The sequence below is a fragment of the Dicentrarchus labrax genome, unplaced genomic scaffold, assembly GCF_905237075.1.
Source record: "Dicentrarchus labrax unplaced genomic scaffold, dlabrax2021, whole genome shotgun sequence".
NCBI lineage: Eukaryota > Metazoa > Chordata > Actinopteri > Moronidae > Dicentrarchus > Dicentrarchus labrax.
Genome location: NW_026136710.1, coordinates 1,660,788 through 1,688,583, shown reverse-complemented (window position 1 = coordinate 1,688,583; position 27,796 = coordinate 1,660,788). Strand labels below are relative to the sequence as shown.

Below are 27,796 nucleotides of genomic sequence, written 5' to 3'. Positions count from 1 at the left end.
ATATAAAAAAATGCAAATAAATATAAATATATTGTTAAATAGGGCAAAAATATAATGATACAACCTTAAAGGGTTAAAATTAGATGTTTTATTCCACCTGGGCTTTAAGAGGGGGGGTGGCCAATTGTTTTTCTGGGGCTGTTAGAACTCTGCGGCGGGCCCTGCTGGTTGTAAAGACCTCCGTGAGGAAAAGGGGGCAGGACGACCAGGACCAGCCCGCCTCCAGGCTCCCAGCGGCGGACACTAACAGATGTTCTGCTGCTGTTTGTCGTGAGTTTTTCTCTGAGTAAGGCGGCTGAAAAGGGTCATTGCGGAGCAGGGAGCGTCCTGTCGGTGTTGACAGGCTGTCGGAGCTCCGGGAGGAGGCGGGGATGGAGCGCAGGGAAGCGGACCAGAATGAGAGCAGCTCGACCCAACAGAACACGATGTGGAAACAGTTCCAAGCCCGAGCCAAGCCGCTGCTCAGCCCCAAACTGGGCTCCAGGGAGCCGGAGGAGAGGAAGGAGCGCGGCGGCTGGATGTTCAAGAAGATGAAGAGGAAGGAAAACGTCGTCCTGGACCGGGTGATCTCCTCCTCTCAGCCCGACCTGCTCTTCTCCTCCCCGGCGGAGGAGGCTCAGCTCTGCGGCAAAGCGGCGGCGAGCGTCGGCCGGGAGAAGCTGCCGCCGCCGCCGCCGTCGCCGTCCTCCTCCTCCAAACACCCGCAGTCGGCCAGCCCCGTGAAACCCACGTTGGCTCAGCTGGTGCAGTCCCACCACAAGAGCTCCTCTCTCGGGTCGGCGTGCTTGGAGAGGCTGGCCGAGGTACCGTGCGGCAGCGGCAGCGGCGGCGGCAGCGGCGGCAGCAGCAGCGGCGGCGGTGGAGGCGAAGCGGCAACAGCTGCCGCAGCAGCGGCTGCACCGCTGGAGCAACAACCGGTGAGCTCCTTCTGTTCAATGTGGCGGTTTTGGCCTTTTAATATAATAATGATGAGTTATTGATTATTGGATCACAGGTTAATGGATGTTTGGACACTTTTTTTTAAAGCAAGTTTGGTTGCAGTGTGTTATAGTCAGGGGTCGGGGAGTAATGGATTACATTTAACTGAGTTACATAATCTGGTGACTGTAGTCTGCACTGTAAAACCTAATGAGTTAGTTCAACTCAAACTGATCTGAAACAGTTTAAATTAATATACTCCAACAATTTAAGCATGAAAAAAATTTGATTTGAGTAACTAATTTATCATTAAAGGTAAATTAAGGAATAATTAATTGTACTTATTACTCTCTTATGCAGCATTTCTCGAAACTTATTTAACAGAATTTATCAGAATAAAGTCACTTAAATGCATCTTCGTTATACAAATGTTGAATTATTACATTACCTGTAAAAACAGCTGACAAAATTTTGGGGCTTTGGGATTTTATAATGATTTAAAGTCGACTTAAAGAAAATGAGTCAGTGGAACAAACTCAAAATGTTTTGTAGTATTAAGTTAATTTACTTCTTTTATTAAGATCGGTTACATTTAGTAAAAATTGGGATTATTTACCAGGATTAGAATTTTAAATTAAAGCTCCAAGCTGAGACAAACGGGCCTCGTGTGTCAGTGGTTTCCAGTAGGTGGCGCTATGAGTATGACTGAATGTTGGCAGGTAGATGTGTTCAGGTCTGGATTCTTGGTGCAGATCGGACAAATAACACTGAAGTTCTGACAACTTTGACCAAATCTGATGTTGATCAATGTAGGAAGAGTTTGTTAAAGTACGTGTGTGACTAAATTCAAAATGTAAGACTTCTTAAAAAATAAGCATTTTGTTTATTTCTCAAATAATTATGATTATTTAATTATTACTAATTACATTATTAGAGTAAACTCAACCTTTATAGCTTTAAATAAACTAAATAAGTTAAACCTTTAGCTCAGAAGATAAAAGTGAGAAATCCCGCCTGTAATTACTAAAATAACAAAGTTGTCATGATTTAAAAAAACAAAGTCTGAAACTGGACTCAAGTTCAATATAATCACTTGTTTTATTGGACTTCAGGTTGTTGGGTGTAAAGGTAACTGGAGACTGAAGAATGCACATAAACTACATAAGAGCAGCTCAGGTTTCAGCCAGATGCAGCGCAGACAGGTGGCCTGGAAAACCTGGAAAACCTGGAAAAACTATTTTCCAGTCGTAGAAAAAGAGAGAAAAATGATTTTGACATTCTCCTGATTTCTATCGATCAGAACTCGTCAAAAATTGATATAATCATTAAGAATAAAAAGTGATTCAGGTTCCAAATAATAATTATTCTTATTTGAACTAAAAACGGATTACATTGGAAATCGGCAGCGAACATTACTGAGCTAGCCATGCTGTTAGTTAGCTAGCTAACTAATGAATCTTCACTCTGATTGATTGACGGGTGAGTATCAGGATATTATTGATTGAAATCAGTTAGTTCATGCTGACGTAAGCACGCGTCACATTTAGTTTTACAGGAAGACACAATGATTGAATTCTGATATAAAAATACAAATAAATTGAGTTTTTGTGAATATTTTTAACATAAATTGTTAAATATGGGATCAATATAACTGAGGATGTGATCTTAAAGGGATTCAAGTAATTTTTCATTCCACCTGGATTTTAAAAAAAGCACAAAAGTACAATCGACTCGACTGGTTCACTCAGCTCTAACCGATATTGGACCTGGTTTTTCCAGCCGTAGTGAGATGACGACACATTATAAAAGTATTCTCAGACATTTTTACAGGAACGTCAATATCACAATATTGATGAACCAACAGCCTGAAACACTGTTTAACAGCTGAGTGAGTGAATGCAAACACACACACACACACACACACACACACACACACACACACACACACTCTTAAATAAAGACAGATAGCTCCCATCGAGCCTTGCAGCTATTTGTCTTGCATAGAAAAACAGGTTTACTATTCGACTTCAAGCCCATGAGTCAGCCTCTCTCAGTTAGTGACACATCCTCAATAGCCATTACAGCCCCCCCCCCTCATCAATATGGCCCCGATAACAAATCACAGTGAGTCCAATAACCTCCGTCTGATCTGTGGAATAATGACCTGTAGCTCTGATTCCCTGTTCGGGTTTCACGTGGTTCACACAGAGCGAGTAAAAGCCTGAAATATAACCCGTACAGACTCAGTCACAGTATCTGTATCGTACAGGAAGGCCCTGCAGGATGGATCTGCTGCACCACGCTGACCCTCTTTATCTCATCGGACGCCTGTCAGACTCAGTTTCTGTAATTTCCCGACGTACTGGCCGCTCCCTCGGTCTCAGAGTACGAGCTCCCTCCACAGTAAATCACAGTGGGCCTCCGCTACCTCCTCCTCTCTCATTCATACTTCTACATAATGAATACTGCAAACTCATTTTCTTCTTCCTACTGAGATTCAGCAGAAACAGACACTGTGACATCTGAGTGAGCAGGTTTCCCCCAGGAAAACACTGCCTACTCATCCATTATTTATACTGCATTTATACTATATTTATACTGTATTAATACTGTATTTATACTGCATTTATACTATATTTATACTGTATTAATACTGTATTTATACTGTATTTATACTATATTTATACTGTATTAATACTGTATTTATACTGCATTTATACTATATTTATACTGTATTTATACTGTATTTATACATTTGTATGCTGTATTTATACTGTGTATATACTATATTTATACTGTATAAAAAACAGAACATAAACTGTATTTATTTATACAGTAAATTATCAAAATACAGTATGTGAATGTATTTATATGCTGTATTTATGCTGTATATATACAGTATAAATATATTTTTTTTATTACCGTATTTATGCTGTATTTATAGATTATATACAGATTTATACAGTATTTATAGATTATATACAGTTTTATACAGTATTTATAGATTATATGCAGTTTTATACAGTATTTATAGATTATATACAGATTTATACAGTATTTATAGATTATATACAGTATTTATACTTATACTGTTTAAATACAGAACATAAACTGTATTTATTTATGCAGTATATTCTCAAAATACAGTATGTAAATGTATTTATATACAGTATTTATATATACAGTTGTTTTTATACTGAATTTATAGTTTATATACTATATTTATACTGTATTTATACTGTATTTATACATTTGTATACTGTATTTATGCTGTGTATATACTATATTTATACTGTATTTATGCTGTATATGAATTTGATATTCAGGCCACAGGATGAGTCAGAGCTCTTGTTTGTTAATCTCTGCAGACATCTCGACTTGTCGCTCTGATTAATAACCAGGAAGTGAACGAGAGATTGGATCACGTGTTGAGCCGAATCAGACGTGTCCTCTCATCTCGTGTCCGATTTAATTAATCTAATTATATTTCCTAACAGTTTCCTCTGACATTAGCGGAGCCGCTCTTTCACAGGACAGAGAGAGTCTGAGATTCAGGTACTGCTGTAATCAGAGGACGTTGTGTTACAGAGATATTTCTGTATGTATTATATATTATAGAGATATTTCTGTATGTATTATATATTATAGAGATATTTCTGTATGTATTATATATTATAGAGATATTTCTGTATGTATTATATATTATAGAGATATTTCTGTATAAGAGTTCAGTCTTTAGATGTTTTAACGTCACTTTTACTCGTATACTCTCTCGATGCCGTGGAGTGTTTGTGTTGTTTTAAAGTCACTGTTTTTGGTATTTGCTGCAGCTCCATCTAGAGTCAGTGTTTGGTTTGTACTGTAGAAACATGGTGGTTCAACATGGCCGCCTCTGTAGAAGAGGACCCGCTCCCTCTGTAGATAAAAACGTCTCATTTTAAGGAAACAAAAAACAATTATTCCTACATTCAGGTGATTAAACACTTATAAAAACTATATAAATATTATATTTCTGACAGTAGATTCTCCTCAGTGTTTCACTCTGGACCTTTAAATCTGTCGGTGACCTTAGAAAACGTCTCTCCTGTCCTCTCATGCAGCCTGTCAGTCAGGATTACTCCACTAGAGAGGGATTATACTTCCTCCTCCTCCTCCTCCTCCTCACCTGTTGCTCCTTCCTTCATTCAGCTCTACCTCCTGCTGCTCTCACACTCGCTGTTTTCTTCGGTTACTCGTTTTGATCTCGAGGACACGGTTTTGTTTTTTCTTGCCAACCTGGAGGCCTCCTCAGTCTCTCTCCCTCCACCATGTCTGCCACATAGTCGCTCTATGTTAAACCCTCTCCCCTCCTTCCTCCACCCACCTCGCCTCGTCTGCATCATCCCCCGGCGTCCTCCTCGAACCCTGGATCTGTTTCTGAGAGACTCCCCGGTGGCAGAGTCCCGTCTAGCGATTCGAGGGTTACTTCACTGCGCCTCTTGCGATGACTCCTTTGCCACCACATGTGGACGCCTGCTGTCGGTGAGCGCCATCGGCCTGTATGTGATGTGTGAAGTGCACTGTAAAAATAAGCTTTGGCGCCAAAAAAATACAATAAAATAACTGACTTGTAAAACTACAGTAATATAGCTTTAATTTGACATAAAATCTTTATCATTCGTAATTATTCTTTTTAATGTTTAATTAAAGATATTTACACTGTAAAACCAATGCAATGAGCGATAAATACAGGTGAACTCTGCATTTAATCTGAATTTTAAAAGTTATAGAACTGTAATAAAAGTCATTATCTGTGAAATTACAGTAATTATTGCTGTTTTCACTGATTAAAAACTGTATTTTGACAGTTTACCAATGCTTATACACTGATAAACAACATTTGTTCAACATTATTGTTGTGAAAACGTCCATAATTATACAAGATATCTGTCAATTAACAATCAAATCCATGTTACTGTTAATAGTCACTAATTTTACATAATTTTATAAATGGATTAACAGTATTAAAGTTGAATTTAACAGTTTAATCTAATAAATAAACAGCGAATTAACAGACTATTTTGCTTTTGACATTGTAAATTCACAGGCTCCCATATGTGTAGTTTGATTAATGTTTCCATGGATTTAAAAAATTCTGGGCAGAGAGAGTTTTTAGAGTCTCACTGTCCCTCCCTTTCTGCAGTAAACACAGAATACACTTCCTGGTTTCCACTTTCTCCAATCCGTAGAGAGAACTCCACAAAGAGGGCGGTCCTTAAGCGCTTACAGCAGCTTTTAGCATGATTTTATGCTGTAACGCATTTTAAGTATTTATACACTGATCTTAAGTGAAAGGTCCACCACTGCGCACACGTAGGCGGGTCTCAGAAAGAGCAGGATTAAATGACACGGGATTAAAGAAGTGTGTCATAACGAAGAGTCATGTGTCACGCTTGGAGGCACAAATCTGAACACAAATAGAGAGACAGAAGATGAATTAAAGGCCGCACACAGCACCAGTATGACCTGATTAACGTCCCTGTGGATCCTTGAGCACGTTACATCTGACTGGGTCATTACTCACCACACCCCCTGTGACTGACCCAGACTCTGATCAGGATCAGGACGTCTACAGGTGGGAATGTGTTGCATTATAAAGGCTGCCGTGATCATGATCACCTCTGCAGCGCTCATGGCGACTGGTTGGACTCTGTTGGTGTTTTATTAAGTGGAAAAGGTCCAGTGTGGAGGATTTAGTGGCATCTAGTGGAGACCTAATCAATACACACATTATTAAAGCATTAATCAAATTAATAACTAACAGCAGTCAACGTCAGACAACCTTATCAGCCTTCAGCAGTTAGCTACAGTTTCTGTAGTGGAGACTAAACGTTAACAATGATCCATATTAGCAGTTTGAATCCAACTAAAAGCTCCCTGCACCAAACTCCCTTTAAGAAATATCACATTCTAACAATTCCTAACGTGTTTGTAACAACACGTAACTCTAGAAACACGAGCTAAAGGCCGTCATATGTCCACAGTCTGACTGTCAATACAGGATCAATATCATCCATAAATACGTGTATACGATCAATAATCCATAAAGATACAGTGTATTCTGATCAATATAATCAATAAAGATACAGTGTATACTGATCAATATCATCCATAAAGATACAGTGTATTCTGATCTACACATAAGATAAAAGTGTATACTGATCAGTATCATCCATAAAGATACAGTGTATACTGATCAATAATCCATAAAGATACAGTGTATACTGATCAATAATCATCCATAAAGATACAGTGTATACTGATCAATAATCCATAAAGATACAGTGTATACTGATCAATAATCATCCATAAAGATACAGTGTATACTGATCAATAATCCATAAAGATACAGTGTATACTGATCAATAATCATCCATAAAGATACAGTGTATTTGTGTGTCTGTGTGTAATTATATGGATTAAAGGTCGTAAACACCACAATAATATTTTAACTTCTCACATGTTTTTTATGTAAAATCTTCTATAAGACAAAGAAACATGAAGTATCTTAAATCCTGGAAACGTGAAGATAAATTGTTGGACTCTTCTTGTGCTCTGCTGGTCTGCTGGGAGCTGCTGCCTTTCATTTACGGTATTGATCACTGCGGTCTGTATTGGCAACAGAATTGATGTTAATGGGCCCCTGAGGTTATAAAGAGGCTCTGCTGCTGACATGAAGAAGATGCATGTTATTCACATGTTCACGTCTTCTCCTCAGTGGGTTTGTTGACTATATTTCTCCCCCCCGCCCCCGGCTCTCTAATCTTCACCTGTCTCCAGTGACGTTTTGCTCAATAGTGAATTGATGAGTCGAGAGAAAGAAAATCCGTTTTTTTTTGACGACCAATTAATCGTTCAGTCGCACTCAAGGACCAAAACAATGGACGCTACTGCAGACCAGACTCCAGAGACAGAAACACTCATTTTATCTTGTATCATCATCAAACCCTGATAGATAAATATAAAGTCCTGACTGCGTTCACAGATGTTTAAACATAAATACACGGCGCTAAAATTAGAGTACAGCTGATGGGATTGTGTGTGATCTGATGCTTTTCTCAGCCTGTTGCTTCCTGACCTTTAATCTTCAGTAAGCCGGGTTACTCCCACAGTGTAAACTCCCTGAGTCAGCCTCCGACCGGCTTTGCGGCGGGTTTGGCTGCGTCTCGGTTCCCCCCATTCATACCTGCCAAGGTGATCAGACGCCACGATGAAGCAGGAAAACCTAACTGCAACGTGACACTCCCGGATGTTTTCATGTGAAACCCACACAGATACAGTCTCTCAGTCTGAGATCGACTGTGTTTGCAGTTTGCAGAGCGTTGAAACTTCCTGGCCTCATTAGAACCATTAGAGCTCGCAAACAGAAGAACAATAACTGTTTCCTCTCGCTAACCCGCTGTTTATCTTCTAGTCTTGTAGCGTAATGTTAGCACTCTCTGAACCAAGTCATATCTTTGGTTTGTCCTATTTACTGGAGCAGTGAACAACATTTCCATTACATTAGAACATTATGGGATGGTAATGATTTCTCCAGATATTAGGAAGGACCTCAGCTGTTGCCAGGGAAACAGTAAAAAACGTATAAAATATTGATCTTATTGTTTCTTTTCTTTGGAAAATGACTGTGATATAAACAAGATGTCCATTATCAGGAATTAAAGGACGATGTGGAGGCCATTAATTCCTGACAATGGACACCTCGTTGGGCTTTTAACTGAGCGCTGTGGGCCCAAACAGGTTAGCAGAAACAGTTTTACAAGACGATATCATGTCTGTGTTTTCCTTTATGTGAAGCTGACCTGGAACACCTCTCTCGCTCTTTACACCAGCAGCAACGTTGGTCGACTTTATCTCCTTATTCAACATCACCGTGTCTGAACTAGACTTAGCCCACATCCTCCAGCTGAGGACGGAGACACAACCTCTCCACACAGCCAAGCCAGACTCACTCGGGCCCACTGCACAGGATGATGTCACTTATTTTAACTACCCTCCTTGTTTTCCGTTATTGCCCCGTTGAATTTCCTCTGGTTGCAAAATGGCAGAGCAGAACTTGGCACACGTTCAGCCTCAGGAAACACATCTGAGTTTCATCATGTGTGCAACTGATTCCTGGTTGAGATATGGCGCTTTACAGGCTGTGCTTTCATAAGAGGCGTCAGCTTCACTTGGCAAATTGTGTAATTGTGACTGGAAATGTTGGATTAAATGTAGTTTTGAGAGATATGTTGTCCAAACACAGCATCTCCTCCTCTTCAAAACAAACAGATCTGCTATAAACACTGTCTGAACTGTAATGCACACAGTATTGATCAGAGATCTCTGTAAGTGGATGTGTGTTTGTTGACAGGATGCAGAATCCCCAGCAGAGTAGTTCTCTTACATCAATGTTTGATTAACTGTTGCTCACATACGAGCAGGAGCGTAGTTTCATTGGACTCTTTTAAACTTATGTAAAAATGATTTCAACATTTGAGAATCAATATAATCGAGCATATCTAGCACAACTGCCGGCTGCAGATGTTGGTGTCTCAACCGTCTGTCCACAGCGGGTTAGCTGTTCACGTGTCGACACAGAGATTCAACAAAATAAAGAAACCAGATTAAAGAGGCAAAAGTGTGAGGCAGCGTCCATACCAGTGCAGAGTAAATGAATGTCCTGATGTGTCCTGACATGTTTTTTTTTCCATTACTGTCGCCGCTTATGTTTGCTCTTGTTTATCTTCCCCCCTGTAATCTGAGGTTTCAGTCACATCAAGATATAAAAGCAGAACACTGGATACGTTTCTTTATGGTCATCTCTTTGTAGTTCTGTGTTTCTTGTTCTGTTTTGACTCTTTCTAATCATTTTGTATCTATTTGTGGTTGTTTTTAGTCTTTGTGGTTATTTTGCATCAGTTTCTTGTCATTCTGAGCCTCTTTCTGGTTGTTTTTTGTTTCTTTGTAGTTATTTTTATTCTCTTTGTAGTTGTTTCTAGTCTTTTTCTGGTAGTTTTGTGTCTCTTTCTAGTTTTGTGTCTCTTTCTAGTTGTTTTGCTTCTCTGTCTGGTTGTTTAGAGGCTTTTTGTTGTTTTGCATCGCTTTGTGGTTGTTTTTTGTCTCTTTGCGGTTGTTTTTGTCTCTTTGTGGTTGTTGTTTGTTTCTTTGTAGTTGTTTCTAGTCTCCCTCTGGTTGTTTTTTGTCTCTGTTTTGAGACTTTTTTTTTTTGTCTATTTGTGGTCACTATACATCCGTTTGTTGTGTCTCTGTCACATCTCTGTGGCCGTTTTGAGTCTTTTGATGGTCCTTTTGTTGTAGTTTTGCATCTCTTTGTTGACCTTTTCTGTCTCTTTGTGTGTCTTTTGTTGTCAGCTTCCAACAGACAACCACAGCGCTGACACATGCACCAAGGTCTTGTTTAGTTGGTCCCATAATCTGAAGATCACATCAGGATAAAGGCAGACTACTGTACATATCACACATATTCATTCAGATTTACCTTTTTTAACACGTTTCTTTACGGTAATTTTACGTCTCTTTGTAGTTTCATGTTTCTTGGTCATTGTTTTTAGTCTTTCTGGTTGTTTTGCGTCTCTTCTGGGAATATTATAAAAGTATTAAAGTAGTCTCTGGACGTCTGAACTGTAATGCACACAGTCAACTGAAGCCTCTTTTCATAATCTCACAGCCATGTAAGTGCGGCCCTCGTGTATCATCACATGATAGAAGTATTGATCAGAGATCTCTGTAAGTGGATGTGTTGTAGACAGGATGCAGAATCCCCAACAGAGTAGTTCTCTTACATCAATTTTTGATTAACTGTTGCTCACATACGAACAGGAGCATAGTTTCGTTGGACTTTCTAAACTTTTGTGGAAATTATTTCTAACATTTGAGGATCAATATAATCTAGCATATCTAGCACAACTGCCGGCTGCAGACTTTGTGGTGTTTTATTTAACATATTGATTCGTCATGTTGGTGTCTCAACTGTCTGGCCGTCTGTTTTTGGCTCATTGTAAATGTCGACAGTTCAGTTTCAACAAAATAAAGAAACCCCGGATTGAAAAGGGGGGAAAGTGTGAGACAGCGTCCACACCAGTGCAGAGTAAATTATTTATATAAATATATATATTTAAACTATTTAAAGTGAGGAATATGATAATATATGGTTATGTTTGGTCCCATAATCTGACATGTTTATTCAGATTTATCTTTATGGTAATTTTTTGTCTCTTTGTAGTTGTTTTATTTCCTTTTTTAGTTGTTTTGCGTCTTGTTTTGGTTTTTCTGCATCTCTGTGTTTGTTTTGCATCTCTTTGTTGTAATTTTTTGTCTTTTTGTAGTTGTTTTGAGTCTCTTTGTAGTTGTTTTGTGTCTCTTTGTAGTTGTTTTGTGTCTTTTTGTGGTAATGGGGCGTTGTTAGGCCATAACGCTCTACAGTTGGTCTGTCTGTTCAGTTTCTGCAGAGGCGATGCTGTGTCAGTGAAAGGGAGGCATATATACAAGAATGAAAAAAAATATCAACTCAACAACACTCTAGTCGGATGGGAGGAAACTACTCTCGTGTAATTTCCTGTTAGTGGTCACCCCAGGGACAAGTTACCGAGCTGAATTAGACACTTCAGTCAGTGTGCAGACACCACTGAGGAAGTGAAGGCTTCGCTTCAGCGGCAGCTTATCGCGGCATTTATTTCTCTTAATAATGTTGGTGAGTTTACTTGCGATGACGGAGGGACTGATTTCAAGTTGTGCAGTTTGTGATTAATGCGTCCTTTTCCTGACAGGGTATGGGTGCTCCGTGCTCCTCGGGGGTCCCGCCTGAGAGATCCATCCACAGCTCGGGGATGTACAAGCTGGAGATTGAGCTGAAGAGAGGAAACAATCTGGCTGTCCGAGACAGAGGAGGTAGAGTTACTGTCTGTGTTTTATTTTCTGTGTTTGATTTTATGGGTCTGAGAAACTTTACTTGTTGTATTTAGGCAGCAGTGATCCCTATGTGAAGTTCAAGCTCGCTGGTAAAGAGGTGTTCAGAAGCAAAACCATCCACAAAAACCTGAACCCAGTGTGGGAGGAGAAAACGACTCTAGTAGTGGATTGTCTGAGTGAACCTCTGTATGTGAAGGTAAAGACACACACACACACACACACACAGAACAAAGCTTTCCCACATGAATTCTTAGTGAACAAAAGAGTCAGTACAGATCTGTTTTGTTGCAGGTGTTTGACTATGACTTTGGCCTTCAAGACGACTTCATGGGTTCTGCTTACCTCTACCTGGAGTCTCTAGAGCAGCAGAGGTCAGTCTGATAGATTCAGACACATTGCCACATTGACATAATAGCTTATGTATGGACATGTTAAATGTGCAATATGACAAGTCTGCCACTAGGGGGTCAAAACAATAACCAAAGATTAAGTCTGATGAGGTGGTGAAGCAGCGTGGGATCATGGGAGTTGTTGTCTTCACCACCATTGGCGTCATTGCAGTCAGCTTCTCCCGGTTAGGATTCCTTCAGTGTTCATGGTTCAGGAGGTTTCTACCGGGAGCCCAATGATCCACAGAGGTCTCCTCCTCTCCAAAACAAACAGACCCGCTGATTAAAACCACTAAACACACTGAATAAAGCAGTTCCACCTTAACAATCACTGCTTCTCCCACGCTGTTGGACAGACAAAGGACGTCCCGGAGGGGCTGCGAGCCGAGCTGCTGCTAACGTTAGCTCAGCTTGTTTCTCTGATAACTTAAGATCCAGACGTCCGATGACTAAAATCCTTCATCCGGTTCAAATCTAGAGTTAAAAAGCACCAAGATCTAAACAGTGGATGGTAACAATGTGGCTTCAGACTGGATAAACAGTCAATGTATGACAGCTTCTGGCAGACAACCACAACACTGACGAAATGAATTGAACTAATGACTCTAGACTGGTCCTTCTTTCTCTGGTACTCTTCCCGAGGTTTTTTATTATTGTTATCCGGATCGAGGGTCTAGGGACACTAGATATACATCAGATGTCTTACATTAGTGCAGAACTTGTTCACTGGGAGCTTTACCATAGTAGTGAGTGCAGTATTTACACCTGTCCTACCTGTGTGTCACAGGATGATACCTGTAACGCTGGCACTGAAGGACCCTCACCACCCTGATCAGGACCTGGGCACCCTGGAGCTGGCCGTCAACCTGACCCCGAAAGACAGTCCCGTAGAGGAGCGACGAGACTCGACGGTTCGTATGTCTGCTGATTACAGCTCTCAGTTCAGTGTCTTTGCTTTTCTGTCCCCTAATCAGTTGATCTGGTACCCTCAGGACCCCCAGAAGAGGGTTTAAAACAGCATAGAAAGGCAGGATAACTGAAAATAATTGACAAAATACAGTAATTTTCCATAATTAAATACAGTTTTTAGTTTCAGTTTTACATAAAATCACATTTTCTGTCTTTTTAATGCTTAATTTAAGATATTTATATATGTAGAACCAATGCAATGAGCTATAAATACAATTGAACTCTGCTATAATACAAATAATCAGCCTTACATTTACAGCAGAGTGCTGTTATTATTGGATTTTTATTATTTTAATCAGAATTTTAAAAGTTATATAACTGTAATAAAAGTCATTATCTGTGAAATTACAGTAATTATTGCTGTTTTCACTGATAAAAACTGTATTTTGACAGTTTACCAACACTGATAAACAACATTTATTCAACGTTTCTGTTGTGAAAACTTCCATAATTATACAAAATATCTGTCAATCAGCAAACAAATCCATGTAAAATTACACAACAAATACTTATGTTTAACTGATAATTAATAGTCACATTTAGTAGTTTAGTGTAATTATGATTTAGTTATGGTTATAGTTGTAAGAATGCAACCAGTAACTGAGGGTCACAGGTAGACAAAAGGTTGGGAATCAATTTACTAATCCATTAACACACTAATTATTTCAGCTCTACCGGATTACAAACACACGTATGAGAACACAAACTCTTTCTGTGTGAGTTCTACTTTAGTTTTCGGTCGGTAACAATGAGTGTTTGTGCTGTTTCCTGCAGCGGAGGGAGGTTAAGGCGTATCGCTGGAAGCCGTACGTGAATAAAGTGAGTGTAGCGGTGATCAGCCTCTAGTTTCTCCCCCAATAGACCCGTTCCCCTTCACCTCCTCGTCCAGTGAGGATCAATAATAGTTAGTCTTTTAGCTGTTGTTGGTTTTAGTTCTGTTTGGCTTCATCGACTCTCAGCAGGTCTTATCCATAAAATAAACATTAAATATGGAAAAGAATCTTCTCACCACTGACGTCAACGTGGCATCGATCAGAAGCAACTGTGAACTAATTGTGAAAACTACGGAATACTTGAAGGGGAACTCCAGACATTCAGAGACTCACAGAGGCCGAGATATTCAGACTTTATATCATTTAATATTGAAATTTAAGTACCAAATTGCATTGACGCATTTTACTTTGAAAATGATATGAATTTATGTGGTTTGAATTTCCCACGTTATAGTTTGGAGAGAGTATGTGAACACAATTTTATGGACGACCACAACTGCCTGATGTAGATTAGCTTGGTTATTAGTTCTCTTTTATCTTTAAACCGTCTTCAAAATGTGGTTGTCTTTTCAACATAGATTAGCTTAGCATATAGCATATCTCAGTATGGGAAAGGAGGAAGTTGACAGAGGCTTGCTCAACTGTGATTGGAGCGCAGAGCAAAACAGGGCAGGACATATATATATATATATATATATAAATATATCTCCTTGATCAGTATCTGTCAGAAGAGGGACTCTGAATGTGTCCTCAGCACTAAGATATGAACCACAGTCTGTCTCGTTCATGTTTTATTCAGCACATAAATGAATTATAGGCTGCAGTCAGAGAGGAAGACACAGAGAAAGAGAGAAAGAGGATTAAAGATGTGAAATAAGTCAGCAAACAGCAACAGAAAGCAGATTCAGGAGAGCGACGACACTGAGGAGCTCAGATGGATCAAAGCTAATGAGCCCGCGAGCTCGTGACGATGAATATTCAGCACCGGTGGAGTGTTTCTCTCCGTTAGCATCTCTTTTTATTAATGGAGCTGAACTGAAAGTGAGCCGTACGCCTCCCCTCCTTCACTTGTTTTAGCTGCTTGTAGTTAGAAATAAACCCGCGCTATAGCACCCCCTAGTGGCTGCAGTGCTCCTGCCGTGCATTGTATTCTGTATTGAGGGTTGTTTTTTGTTTGCAGCCAGTTAAACCATTAGTCTTTTCCCACCCTGCAGCTGAATTAATGTATTTTAATGTGATATTCAGACTATGCTGCTCAGGAGGTCCTGGAAACGATCCACTAAGGTAAAAAAATAACATCATCATCATCGTGTGTTTTTGCCACTTTCCATTAACTGTCACTAAAACCTTCACACTGATCACCTCTCTGTCTCTTTTTGCTCATTTTCATCTCAGATATTTTTTATGGCGTGAAACAGACGTCAACTTAGATGTTGATTGTTGCTGTAGCTCCTTTCCATCCACCGGCCCTGTTCTTCTAAAACTTAATTTGTTCTTCTCAACTGAAGTTATCTTAAAGGAAAACTCTGGCTCAAAAGATTTATTTCTATGTTAAAATAACCAAATATCCTGGAATTAATTAATTAACTACCATGAACCTTAAATTAATAGCCCAGGCTTTTATTTGCCTCAATCAGTGAACTCAACCTGCTTTTATTCAAGACAGGCCTTTAATTCCTTTGGCACAAAATTTAAGTATGTTCTCCTGAAACATTTTAATTGTATTGTAGCTCAAATTACGTAAACCTGGGTGTGTTTTGTGTTTGAAACTGGACTGTTGATAAGTTTAATCTTCATGCTTTGACACTTCAAAGCTGTTTTATCAGATGCGAAGCGAAAAACCCCAGTCTAAGGCCATTCACACCACTTGCAGTGGAAAAAACTGCTGTACGGTCATATCTACAGCAGTTATTAATGATCACATTCACATTTGTTGTGGTTAATATTGTTAATTATATGTACAACAAAGACTTTCTACTTCTTCTTTTAATAGGCTGATAGGTGAGAAGATTCATTTTCTGTGGAATAAAATAAATTCTACTAGATTTGATCTTTTCATCTATAGGCGTAGAACATGCACGAAACCAACAGACATTAACATAAAAACATCAGATATTTGGTTACAATAATGTATAATTATACAATTATAGAGCTGCTGTACAAAACCATCCAACTCTGTTGTCCCATTGTTCCTTTATCATCTCATTTATCCCGTTCAGTCCTTCCAGCATCTTTCAATATCAGCAATTTCATCTGAAAATATGATTATATAATTTCAGAACATGTCTCTAAAGAAAGGATGCATTCAACTCCAATCTGACAACAGCTCCAGATTGATAGTTTAAGCCAGATTTGAAGCAGTGGAATCCGGGCTCAGGTCCAATCCTAGAAATCTAAATCAAGCTAACATACGAAGAGCAGGGCTCTGCATGCTGCCCGTCTTCTTCCTCACATTTGACACATAATGTTCAGTGTTTGTATCTGTGTGTGGACCAGCAGCAGCAGTCAGTGCGTCTCTCAGAGCTGCATCGGAAATCCCAGCTCTGGAGAGGGATCGTCAGCATCGCGCTGATCGAAGGCCGGAACCTGATTCCCATGGACCCCAACGGTCTGAGCGACCCGTACGTCAAGTTCCGACTGGGACCCCAGAAGTACAGGAGCAAGGTAGGCTAACACTGACCTCGGTCCTGGTTCCGATCAGTAGTAGTGGAGGACGTACTCAAGTTAAATATACCACAGTGTAGAAATACTCGAAATGTTACTGAATGTTAGCATCGAAATTTTTAATGAACCAAAGGTAAAAGTACTCATTATGCAGAACGAACAATTTCAGATTAATATATTATTATTATCCTTAAGTACCAAATGTCCTTCTCAGTGACCACTACAGCCTCCTTAAGGACTATAAAATATTTTGAGAACCTTTACAATCATCACAAGGATCTCTTAAATGATGTAGAACCTCCTCAATAACCCCTAGAACCTCCCAAAGGATGTAGAACCTCCTCAATGATTACTAAGATCTCATAAAGGAACTGTAGAACCTCCTTAATGAAGACTAGTACCTTTTGAAGGACCTCTAGATCTTTTCAATAACCACAAAAGGATTGCACAACCTCCTCAGTGATTACAAGGATCTTGTAAAGGAACTTTAGAACCCCAGACCAACTAACCCTAACCCAACTAAAGGACCTCTAGAACCTTCTTGAAGGAACTGTAAAATGCTATAATGCTCACTAAAACTCTTATAGGACTGATAGTATATCCATAAAATACCTAATTATTGATGCATTAATGCGTCTGACTAATTTTAATTTATCTTGAAATCTATAGATATTATACATGTGTTACTTTGTGTAATCCTGGTTAGCTTGTGAATAACCCCCAGGGGATCAATAAAGGTGTATTGATTAATAAGAATGTATTTGCTGATTGTCCTCAGAAGAGACGCTAATGTTTGAAGATGTGATGGTGTAACTTATTCTCCTTCAAATTAAAAGCATGTTTCTCATTTGTGTTTGTGTGAGCAGACGGTGCCAAAGACCCTGAATCCACAGTGGAGGGAACAATTTGACCTTCATCTGTATGAAGAGACGGGAGGAGTGTTGGAGATCACAGTGTGGGACAGAGACACCGGGAGGAGGGACGACTTCATTGGACGGTCAGATTGTCTCATTAGTAAAATAAAAATAAGAGCTGTTAATTTTACGTTCAACTCACCTAAAAGCTAAAAGCAGAGTTTGAAAAGTGACGTACAAGAACAAATGAAGCCAAACATAAATTGTGTTCTGTGATCACTAGAACCTCCTCAGTGATCATTAAGAACCCTTTAAAGAACAATTTACTGTCCTCAATGACCACCATTTCCTAAAGTACTCATATAATATCCTAAAGAACTTCTAAAACCTTTTAAATTACCTTATGATCTTAAAGGAACTACAGATTGTCGTCAATAACCACTAAAACCTCTGAATGAGGATTCAGAATGTAGAACCTCCTCAGTAACCACTAGTCTCTCTTATAGGACATAAAACCTTCTTCATGACCACTATGACCTCCTGAAGGGCCACCAGAACCTCCTTAATGATTATCAAGATATTTTATCTTTTATCTTTTAATTGTAGAACCTTTTCAGTGACCTCTGGAACCTTTTCAATGATCACAAGGATCTCCTAAAGGATTTAGAACCTCCTCAATGTCCACAAGGACCTTCTGAAGGACCACTTGAACCCCCTCAATGATCACTAGAACCTCATCAGTGACCACTAGGACATACTAAAGGACCTCTAGAACCTTTTCAATGATCACGAGAACCTCCTAAAGGATGTAGAACCTCTTCAGTAACCCCTAGGGCACACTAAAGGACCTCTGAAACCTTTTCATTGATCACAAGAACTTTATAAAGAATGTAGAACCTCATTCTACTTTAAGCACTATTATGTGTAATAGTTATGTAGGTAATGAAATGAAGGAGAAGCCTAACATATGTGAGTGTGGTGTCATTCCACTATGAACCTCCAGCTTCAGAGCTCCTTGTTATAGATTACTATCTCAGAACACATTCTCTCGTTCTGTGTTTAGATGATGGTGGTGGAGAACACTATGGAGGCCATCTTATGATTAATTTCTCATACTGAAACCTTTCAGTGAACATCTGCATGTTTCACTCAGATGTGTTTTCCCTTTCGGTTGGTCACAAGGGACGACAGGTGAAACTTGGTTAATGAAGAGTTGAAACCAGAGTCGCTGCGGTTTGGTTTGGTTTCGTATATACTGTCAAACGAGCACTCACTGTCACGTATTAAATCATTTACAGCAATCAATGACACACAGTGTAAGGCAGGCGGATAAAACACAGTGGACAAATATATAAATATATATTTGACCCTCTAAAAACTATTATTATGGTTTATCGACTTATATAACCTTTTAGCTGAGGTTGTACAGATTTTAGGGATGTGAATCATTTTAAGATACTTCAAATTTAAATTGTTAAAATGACTGCAGTCCTGCATTAACTCCTATTTCATGAAGGTTATAATATTCAGTTTATCTTAGTTTGAACTTTGTTCTGTTATATAGAGCAGTGTTACTCATATTTAATCTATATTTGTTGATATAATATATTTATATTCATTTTCTGTCGACTAGCCTTTACATTTGAATGTTTTTTTAACTAAAGCTGTCAGATAAATGTAATGAATTAAAAAAGCACACTAAGTAAAGTACCTCAAACTTTAGTAACTAGTTACGCTCCTCCACTGTACACATGTGGTTGATGAGCTGAACTTACGTCCTGTGTTCGTCTTCCAGATGCCAGCTGGATCTCTCCACTCTGGCTAAAGAGCAAACTCACCACCTGGAGCTGCCGCTGGAGGAGTCCCGGGGCTACGTGGTGCTGCTGGTCACGCTGACGGCCTCGGCTGCTGTCTCTATCGCCGACCTGTCCGTCACGCCGCTGGACGACCCGCAGGAGCGCAGGGAGATCCTCAAACGATACGTAAGCCCCACCAGTGGCCGCTCAGTAAACTGCAGGCTGTGATTCTTAAATGATTCTGAATCTTACATATGAAACATTTAAGTAAAATTCTTTTGATAATATCAGCAACATTCACATAAAGTATAAATAGTAAAAGCAGCATTGTTTTGCTATAATATAAACTGTTTTTGGATTAATAACTGCTGCATTATGTGTATGTTGCTGTATTTTTTAACTACCCTGTTAGAACCACATACGTCTAAAAACCTGATGAGCTCAGAAAACTGTTTCCAGCTTTACAGCGATGCATTTTCCAGCTGATCAAAGAGGGTTTTTAACAAGTTTCGGGAGCCAGGAAGTGAGCCAGGCGGGGTCTCACACAGGGGACCACACAGGGAAGAGTTAGTTACAGGGAACAAAACACTGCAGCATGAATAACATCTTTCTGTTTTCCTTCTGCAGAGTTTGTTGAAGTCGTTCTCTAACCTCAGAGATGTGGGCATCGTGCAGGTGAAGGTGATGAGAGCCGAAGGACTCATGGCTGCAGACGTAACCGGTAATATAAATATGTTCCTCACAGTGCTCATCACACCTCCTGTGATGTACTTTATACTCCTTTAACGTATATGCTATACCCTATACTCCTCTAATATACTTTATACTCCTCTAATATACATTATACTCCTCTAATGTACTTTATACTCCTCTAATATACTTTATACTCCTCTAATGTACTTTATACTCCTCTAATATACTTTATACTCCTCTAACGTACTTTATATTCCTGTACTGTACTACTACTGTATTTCATTCTGTGAGTAATGTTAAATGTCACTCATGTTTTCCAGGTAAGAGTGATCCGTTCTGTGTGTTGGAGCTGAATAACGACAGACTACAGACACACACTGTTTACAAGAACCTCAATCCAGAGTGGAACAAAGTCTTCACCTTGTGAGTGTTTGTTTGTCGCTACTGCACATTGCTTTATTGATCACTCTGAGTACATATATCACCCTGGTTGCTTTTCATTGTACTGGTATACTCTTAGGGGGCTGCAATGATACCGCTATCAGGTACTGTGCTCATGTTACGTAACCTCTCGTTAGTTGAGGAGCAACGTCGGCAGTTTGGAGATATTTTAAGAAGCTTTTACAACTTTAACAATCAGAAACTGAGGACTAGTATTTGTATCAGTACTTTCCTCACATATTCTGGAAACACCTGAAGGTTTAGAGACTAGTTTTCTAGTCATGGAAACACCTGGAAGTTGATTAAAATGACCAAATAATTACCTTATTATGGCCAGATTATAGATTATAGATTATAATCTGGCCCAAAAGATTGTTATGTTTTCATGTCAGTTTAAACTACCTCTTCATATGAAGTCACAATAAATACAGAAATATTTATATTTATTTTATTATATTTATATTTTTGCACTACAGCAGAGGCCACCCTTATAGAGGATGAATGTTCTGTAAAATAAAGTAAATTCTACTTGATTTGAAGCAGAAGAATTAGAATTAGAGCAAATCTGTGATAAACTGTAGTCAGTTTTGCTGAGAACAGCCACAAAACACTGAGTGTCCAATCACCTATGAGGCCTATCGGTAAATCATATGAGCGTTTGCAAGTGCTGTCCTATGTTGTCAAAAAAAAGACCTGGAAAGGTCCTGGAAAATTATTTCTTAAGAAGAGTGGGAAGTGTATCAGCAAGTACCTAAATATAAGTACTTACATTATTACTATTTATATTTGGTCTAAATAAAGTGATACCAGTGCTTCCCTAATATACATACATACAGATGATGCCCCCTGCTGGCCTTTACACAGAATGCAGGTTTATAACTCACTGTATGTACTGTCAGTGCTCTCCGTCATCCCTCCTCTCTCCCCTCAGTAATGTGAAAGACATTCACTCGGTGTTGGAGGTGACGGTGTTTGACGAGGACAGGGACAGGAGTGCGGACTTCCTGGGGAAAGTGGCTCTTCCTTTATTACATGTGAGTGCAATAAAGACTACAAAGATATCCAGATACTGGCGTTAAAGGGTGTAAACATGAGTAATTTGCTCCTTTAAATCATCAAATTAATTTTCAAATATTTAAACAAAGACATCAGTAGCACATAAATACAGGACATAGGTCACATATAGGCAGTAAGTTGGACTCTGACTGTGTCTTTGTGTCAGATCCGTAACGGCGAGCAGAAGAGTTACGTGCTGAAGAATAAAGAGCTGACCGGTCCGACCAAAGGAGTCATCTACCTGGAGATCGATGTCATCTACAACACTGTGAGCGTCACGTCCAGTGGGGGGTGTTAATAAGTACATTTTACTGGTTAATACTGATTCCTTTATATCAGTGGTTCCCAACCTGGGGGTCTGGACCCCCACTAGGGGTTGCCAAAGCTTCACAGGGAGGTTGTGAGATCTTCTTGAGTTTAAAAAGTTGCAAGAAAACTTAAAATAGGTCTTTATCTCAGCTTTTTGTTCATTTCTGTGAAGAAATCTTTTAAATTTTTTTAAAGTTTAGACTCCCCTGTGAAAAAAGATCAGCTGTTAATCAAGTAGCTTTAATAGTTTTAAGTGACACTGACTTAATTTCTATTTGTACTGTGAAAACAAACCTAGTAAAGAACTTAATCAAGACAGTTGACTGATGCTACTTTTGTGCTTTTAATGCTGCTTTTACTCCTGTAAAGTATCCGAGTACTCACTGGATTTCTGTTACTTTCTCTTCAGGTTAAAGCTGCTTTGAGGACGGTCGTTCCTGCGGAGCAGAAATACATAGAAGAAGAGCCTAAAGTGTCCAAGCATGTATGTTAGTGTGCTATAATGGTACTCCTCATTATATTATATATTATCCAGGCCCATATCTTCATGTATAATCACTCACTCGAGCTTTATTTGTGTCGTACGTTTCACGTTTGATGAATATTGTGACAGTGATGTTCATACAGCAGTTTGTATTTGCTGTGTAAACGTATTATAATCGTCTGCTTTGGGTCTTTCAGCTGCTCCAGCAGAACTTTAACCGCGTGAAGAGGTGCATCATGGTTCTGATTAGCTATGGGACGTATATCAACAGCTGCTTTGAGTGGGAGTCTGCACAGAGGAGCATCATCTCCTTCGTGGTACAAAACACACACACACACACACACACACACACACACATTTATTCATTATTGTATTATTGTTAAAGATTAAAGTTGTTGCCAATCGTTTTGTTGCTTATGATTTTAAAAATCATTGTGCAGTTTGTTGTTGATTCTGGCGCCCCCATGTGGACAGAATAGATAGATAGATAGATAGATAGATAGATAGATAGATAGATAGATAGATAGATAGATAGATAGATAGATAGATAGATAGATAGATAGATAGATAGACTACTTTACTGATCTCCGGAGGGAAATTGGGTCGTCATAGCAGCCAGGTACATTAAAATACAATAAAATACAATAGAATAAAATACAACAATAGAATAAAATACTTAGATAGATAGATTAAAAGAAGATAAATAGGTAGGTAAGGTGCAAAGAGTTGTAGTTGTAAGATGGTGGTAATAGTACTGATGACATGATGGTAGTGTTATTGTTAATAACAGTATATAATAACAACAGTATATAATGATAATATTAATAATATTTATAATAATATAATAATAATATGTATATATAATATGATGACTGAACAGATATAGATAGATAGACATAGGTAAACATGTGTCATATATTCAGCCTGTGCAAGGTGTGCATACATACATACTGTAATATATATACACAATATATATATAGTACACGTATATATATGTACAGATATAAGATATGATATGATATATAGCATATGTATAATAGATACTTGACTATACAAGAAGATATACATACAATAGATAATATCTTATTGTTATGTAATAATAATAAAACATAATAATAATTGTAATATATAATATACAATAATAATAATAATAATAGTAATAACAATATAATATTATTAATATAATAATAATATATTGTATAAATATGATATATAATATCAACATGGTTTATATTAACACAGTAATAACAATAACACATATAAAGAAATTTAGATTATTATTTAACTTTAAAGATCAGAGCTTTAGTCTCTGATAAACAGCATCTTTCTGCTTTAGAAAACAACTAAAGAGCTGATAGATAGATAACAAAACACTGAATCTGTCAGAAAAGAAGCGTATTTAGTCTGAATGATTGTTAAAAAAAACAACAATTGTATAAAAAGTTCCTAAAATTATCAGGAAAACTCATCATTGATCGATATTAACAGGAAATAATCTGCTCCAAATTCATCCAAATCTCTGGTTTTACACAAACTTCCTGCAGTTATTGTGTTCACTGTCATTGTTATACATTGAATATAAGATTAAATATCTATAAAATATATATAGAAAAAGGATCCTGTGATGAAAGAAGGTTGGAAACCGCTTTTATAGAGACAGTTTAAGTAGGTTTAAGAAGGATTTTGAATGCAGGACTTCTACCAGAGTATTTTTACTTTGTTGTATTTGTACTAAAGAGCTGAATCCTTCCTATTATCCTATTATTCCTATATTATTTGTGCAAATACAAACAGAAAAACCTTCAGTTAAAGCCGACTGACAGCTGATTCCTGTTTGTTTGATGTCCTTTTTCCAGCTCTTTGTGGTGGTTGTGTGGAACTTCGAGCTCTACATGCTTCCTCTGGCTCTGCTGCTGCTGCTGGTCTGGAACTACTTCTTCTCCTCGAGCCGGGAAACAGCGGACACGGTGAGGAAACCAGGAAAAAACCTATTATTCAATACGAACGTCTGTCTCTCAAGCAGTTAAACGTTTTACCACTTTCTCCTCCTGCTGCAGACCATGGACGCCATGTTTGAATGGGAAGACGAAGACGAGGATAAAGAGGACAAGGTAGAGTCAGAACCGCTGTAACATTTAGCCGATATTCATGTTTCATTGTACGTACTGAAGCTCTGATCCCTCGTTGCTGTCAGGAGTCCGAGCACAGAGGCTTCATGGATAAACTGTACGCCATCCAGGACGTGTTCATCAGCGTACAGAACGCTCTGGACGAGGTGGCGTCACACGGAGAGAGGATAAAGAAGTGAGTATCACAGAGAGCGGCTTGTTAAAGTCTGAACTGCAGTTCACCGAATGGCCACTGGTGGCGCTGTTAGCCACTGCTAGGACATACAGAGATACAGTATCTCAGTTTATTTGTGCTGTTCTTCCTCCGCAGCACCGTTAACTGGACAGTGCCTTTTCTAAGCTGGTTGGCGATCACTGCCTTATGTTCGGCCACAGTTCTGCTCTACCTCATTCCTCTTCGATACCTTGTGCTGGCGTGGGGTGAGTCACACAGAGAATAATAATAATAATGATAATAATAATAATCCATATTCACTCTATAAACTGACGTCTTTTCTTCTGCAGGTGTGAATAAATTCACCAAGAAGCTTCGCGATCCGTACATGATCGACAACAACGAGCTCCTTGACTTTCTCTCCAGAGTGCCGTCCGACGTTCAAGTGGTGAGTTTGATGCAGCGGTGAACGACGGAGGCGACGTTGAGCTCTTCTTTCTTCTTGTTTTTGCATTTTTATTTATTCATTTTTTACTTTTAAGGTTCAATAAACACAAATGTTGCTTAAAGCTTAAAGCTAATTCTCATCTGCAGTCCCTTTAAAGACCTGCACGGAGCGTCCCTTTAACATTAACCACTGTTTGTGTTTGTGACGTCCTGAAAAATGTCCTGGAAATCAAAGAGTGGCAACGCTGCTTCTTGTACTTAGATATGCTATATGCTAAGATAATGTCTGCTGGAAATAAAACCACATTTTGAAGATGGTTAAAAGATAAAACAGACATATATAGTCACATCTTAAGTTAGCTAATATTAGCAAAACACTAGGTAACTAACGATTGATGTATTAACTAGTTAGCGTTTTACTAACATTAGCTTTCAGATGTAACTAGCTGGTTAATAATTGATGCAGATTAGATAGCTAGTTAGCTAGTATTTTGCTGCTATATATACATCTGTTAATGCTGAAGTAATGTTACATAAACAGCTTTTTTTAATCTAAGTTGTCCCAGAAAATATGAATTATATATGCGCCTATATAGCGTCGTGACTTCGCCATCCTGGGAAAACAACATAGCGTCCTCGGGGTTGTAAATTTAAAGTTTAAAAACAAAACGACAACAGAAAACATTACATTTGTAAGTAGGTTACGCAGGCGTGAATGTAAACAACAGGCGCTGTTTGTTGTCCTGTATTAGTGCTCTTAAGCAAACAATGTGGCTGCCGTGAGCAAATACAGTCTGCAGCAGCGCCACGGTTTCCTGTTTAATTAGAGACAGAACCTGTCATCGTGTGTGTGTGTGTGTGTGTGTGTGTGTGTGTGTGTGTGTGTGTGTTGACAGATGCAGTACCGTGAGCTGAAGGTCGACCCCGGACAAAGTCCCAGCAAACGCAAGCGGACCAACCCGAGTTAGCCGCCGGCTCTCGCCCGCTCTCTCGCTCCTGTAAACTCTGTAAACTATGTTATTTATATATTTCTGCTATATTTTCATTATTATGAGAAGTTGTAACTTTGTTGAGTTGTTTCTGTTTTGTTACTGTGGACAGATTTATTTTCTAAATCTTGTAAAGAAAAGCTTGTTTTTTTTTTAAAAAAAAATCGTTTTTATTTGTTGAAGCCGGACGCAGGACGATGTAATGCTGTCCGTTCTGAATGTACACGCGTGTGCATGTGTGAAGCTGTTGCATGGAGTCGGTTTGAACTCGACGTATCGTCAGTGTCTGATGTTACTTTAAAGGTAGAGTTGCATGTTATTGCTGCCTCTGTTTCTCCATGTATCACACACACACACACACACACACACACACACACACATTTGGTCAGATCCACACGACACGTGAACATAGTTTTAGTTTTTTATATAATATAATTTTGAGTTTAAACTATGAATACAATAAATCATTTCTCTCACATCAAAACAATAACACAAGTTTGGTGATTTTATGAATTTATGAGATTAAAAATCAAACCTATAAAGTAAAGTTTGACTTTAAACAATAATATTAAAATAAAGAAGTAATAAGTAACTAATACGGCTTCGTTTTGTGTGTCTTAAAACACAAGAAAGTCTTTCTGAATGAGGCCTCATCACATCTCACAATAGACCTTTTTCACAGCAGCTGTTTTAACATGAAACAGTAGGTTAAAGTTACCAATGATACTAATTAAGGCTCCACTGACTGACACATTATTGTTTCAATTACAGCTATTTGTATTTGTCTTAAAGGTGCAGTGTGTATTTTCTGCCACTAGGGGGTCAAAATAATAAGAAAAAAGTAAAAACTATGAGATAAAGTTTGACTTTAAACAACAATATTAAAATACAAAACCAGTTATTAAAGACAAGAAGCTACATTATTGTCCTTTGAACGTGTTTTTTATTTTATTATTTTACACAGTAAATAACATAAACGGGAGAAAACATATAAAACATGTTTTATTTTTCTCTTTATTTTTATTTTTCTGTTTGTTTTGGCATTTTAAATCCTCCATATATGAACCAAGGAGACAAAATCTTAATATTTCAGCCTGAAGCAGTTTATTTATTTTCATTCACTTTCAGTCTCTGATTTCCTGCGAAGGTCGGTGTGATGTGAACAATCAGAGTTAACGTCCGAGGTTTTCTGATCTCGGTTTTCGGGACGTGATTCCCTGCATGTCCGTGAGCCGTCGTCTGTGTGTGTCCAAGTGTTTCTGCATGACTGAACATAAATTATATGCAAAGTGCATTTTATGGATCCTGAATGTGAAGCTGCGTTTCTGTTTACTTTCATTGATTTCTGTCATTTTACACATTGTCTGTTTTTTGTTTCCTGTTGCATTATGGGTACTTTGCTGCTGTTGACTAACCTCTGCGACTGTAATGAAGTCGAACGCAGGACCGACTGTAACGACCGTGTAACGTTTGTCTGAGAAAATATATTTGTACACAGATCCACTGTCTGATGTTATTATTCACTTTAAAACCAGAAACGTTCATTTAACTCAAAGAAAATAGTTTGAACTGAAAACATCGGAAATTTTAAGTGAAACAAACTAAACTTTGTAAGTTAAAAAAACATTCTGGTACTTTTTACTGGATATTTTGTTTTCACTGTGCAAACAATTACAAAATTAAATCAGTGTAAAATTACTGAAGTTACTTAAACAACAATGTTTTTAAATGTTTTTTAATGTTTACTTAAAGTTTTCGATGTTAAAATAACAAATAATAAC

The 27,796-nt window shown here is 38.4% G+C and overlaps 1 protein-coding gene across 7 annotated transcripts; it reads left to right on the top strand.

The window, feature by feature from the left end:
* The first annotated feature begins 105 nt into the window (after positions 1-105).
* Positions 106-27,515, top strand: mctp1b (multiple C2 domains, transmembrane 1b). Of its 7 annotated transcripts, none has more exons than XM_051412838.1 (22): positions 106-917; positions 11,727-11,847; positions 11,922-12,064; positions 12,160-12,239; positions 13,045-13,168; positions 14,001-14,045; positions 15,245-15,283; positions 16,499-16,663; positions 17,530-17,660; positions 19,313-19,499; positions 19,941-20,034; positions 20,327-20,429; positions 21,379-21,481; positions 21,670-21,771; positions 22,222-22,296; positions 22,494-22,613; positions 24,153-24,263; positions 24,354-24,407; positions 24,491-24,600; positions 24,736-24,845; positions 24,930-25,027; positions 25,923-27,515. In XM_051412838.1, exons 1-22 carry the CDS (start codon positions 372-374, stop codon positions 25,992-25,994), a joined length of 2,733 nt encoding a protein of 910 aa, XP_051268798.1. In that variant the 5' UTR covers positions 106-371; the 3' UTR covers positions 25,995-27,515. The 7 variants fall into 7 exon arrangements, with proteins under 7 accessions (XP_051268798.1, XP_051268797.1, XP_051268801.1 ...); XM_051412837.1 differs by having other exon boundaries at positions 16,496-16,663; XM_051412844.1 differs by lacking the exon at positions 106-917 and adding an exon at positions 11,533-11,650 and having other exon boundaries at positions 16,496-16,663.
* The last annotated feature ends 281 nt before the right edge of the window (positions 27,516-27,796 follow it).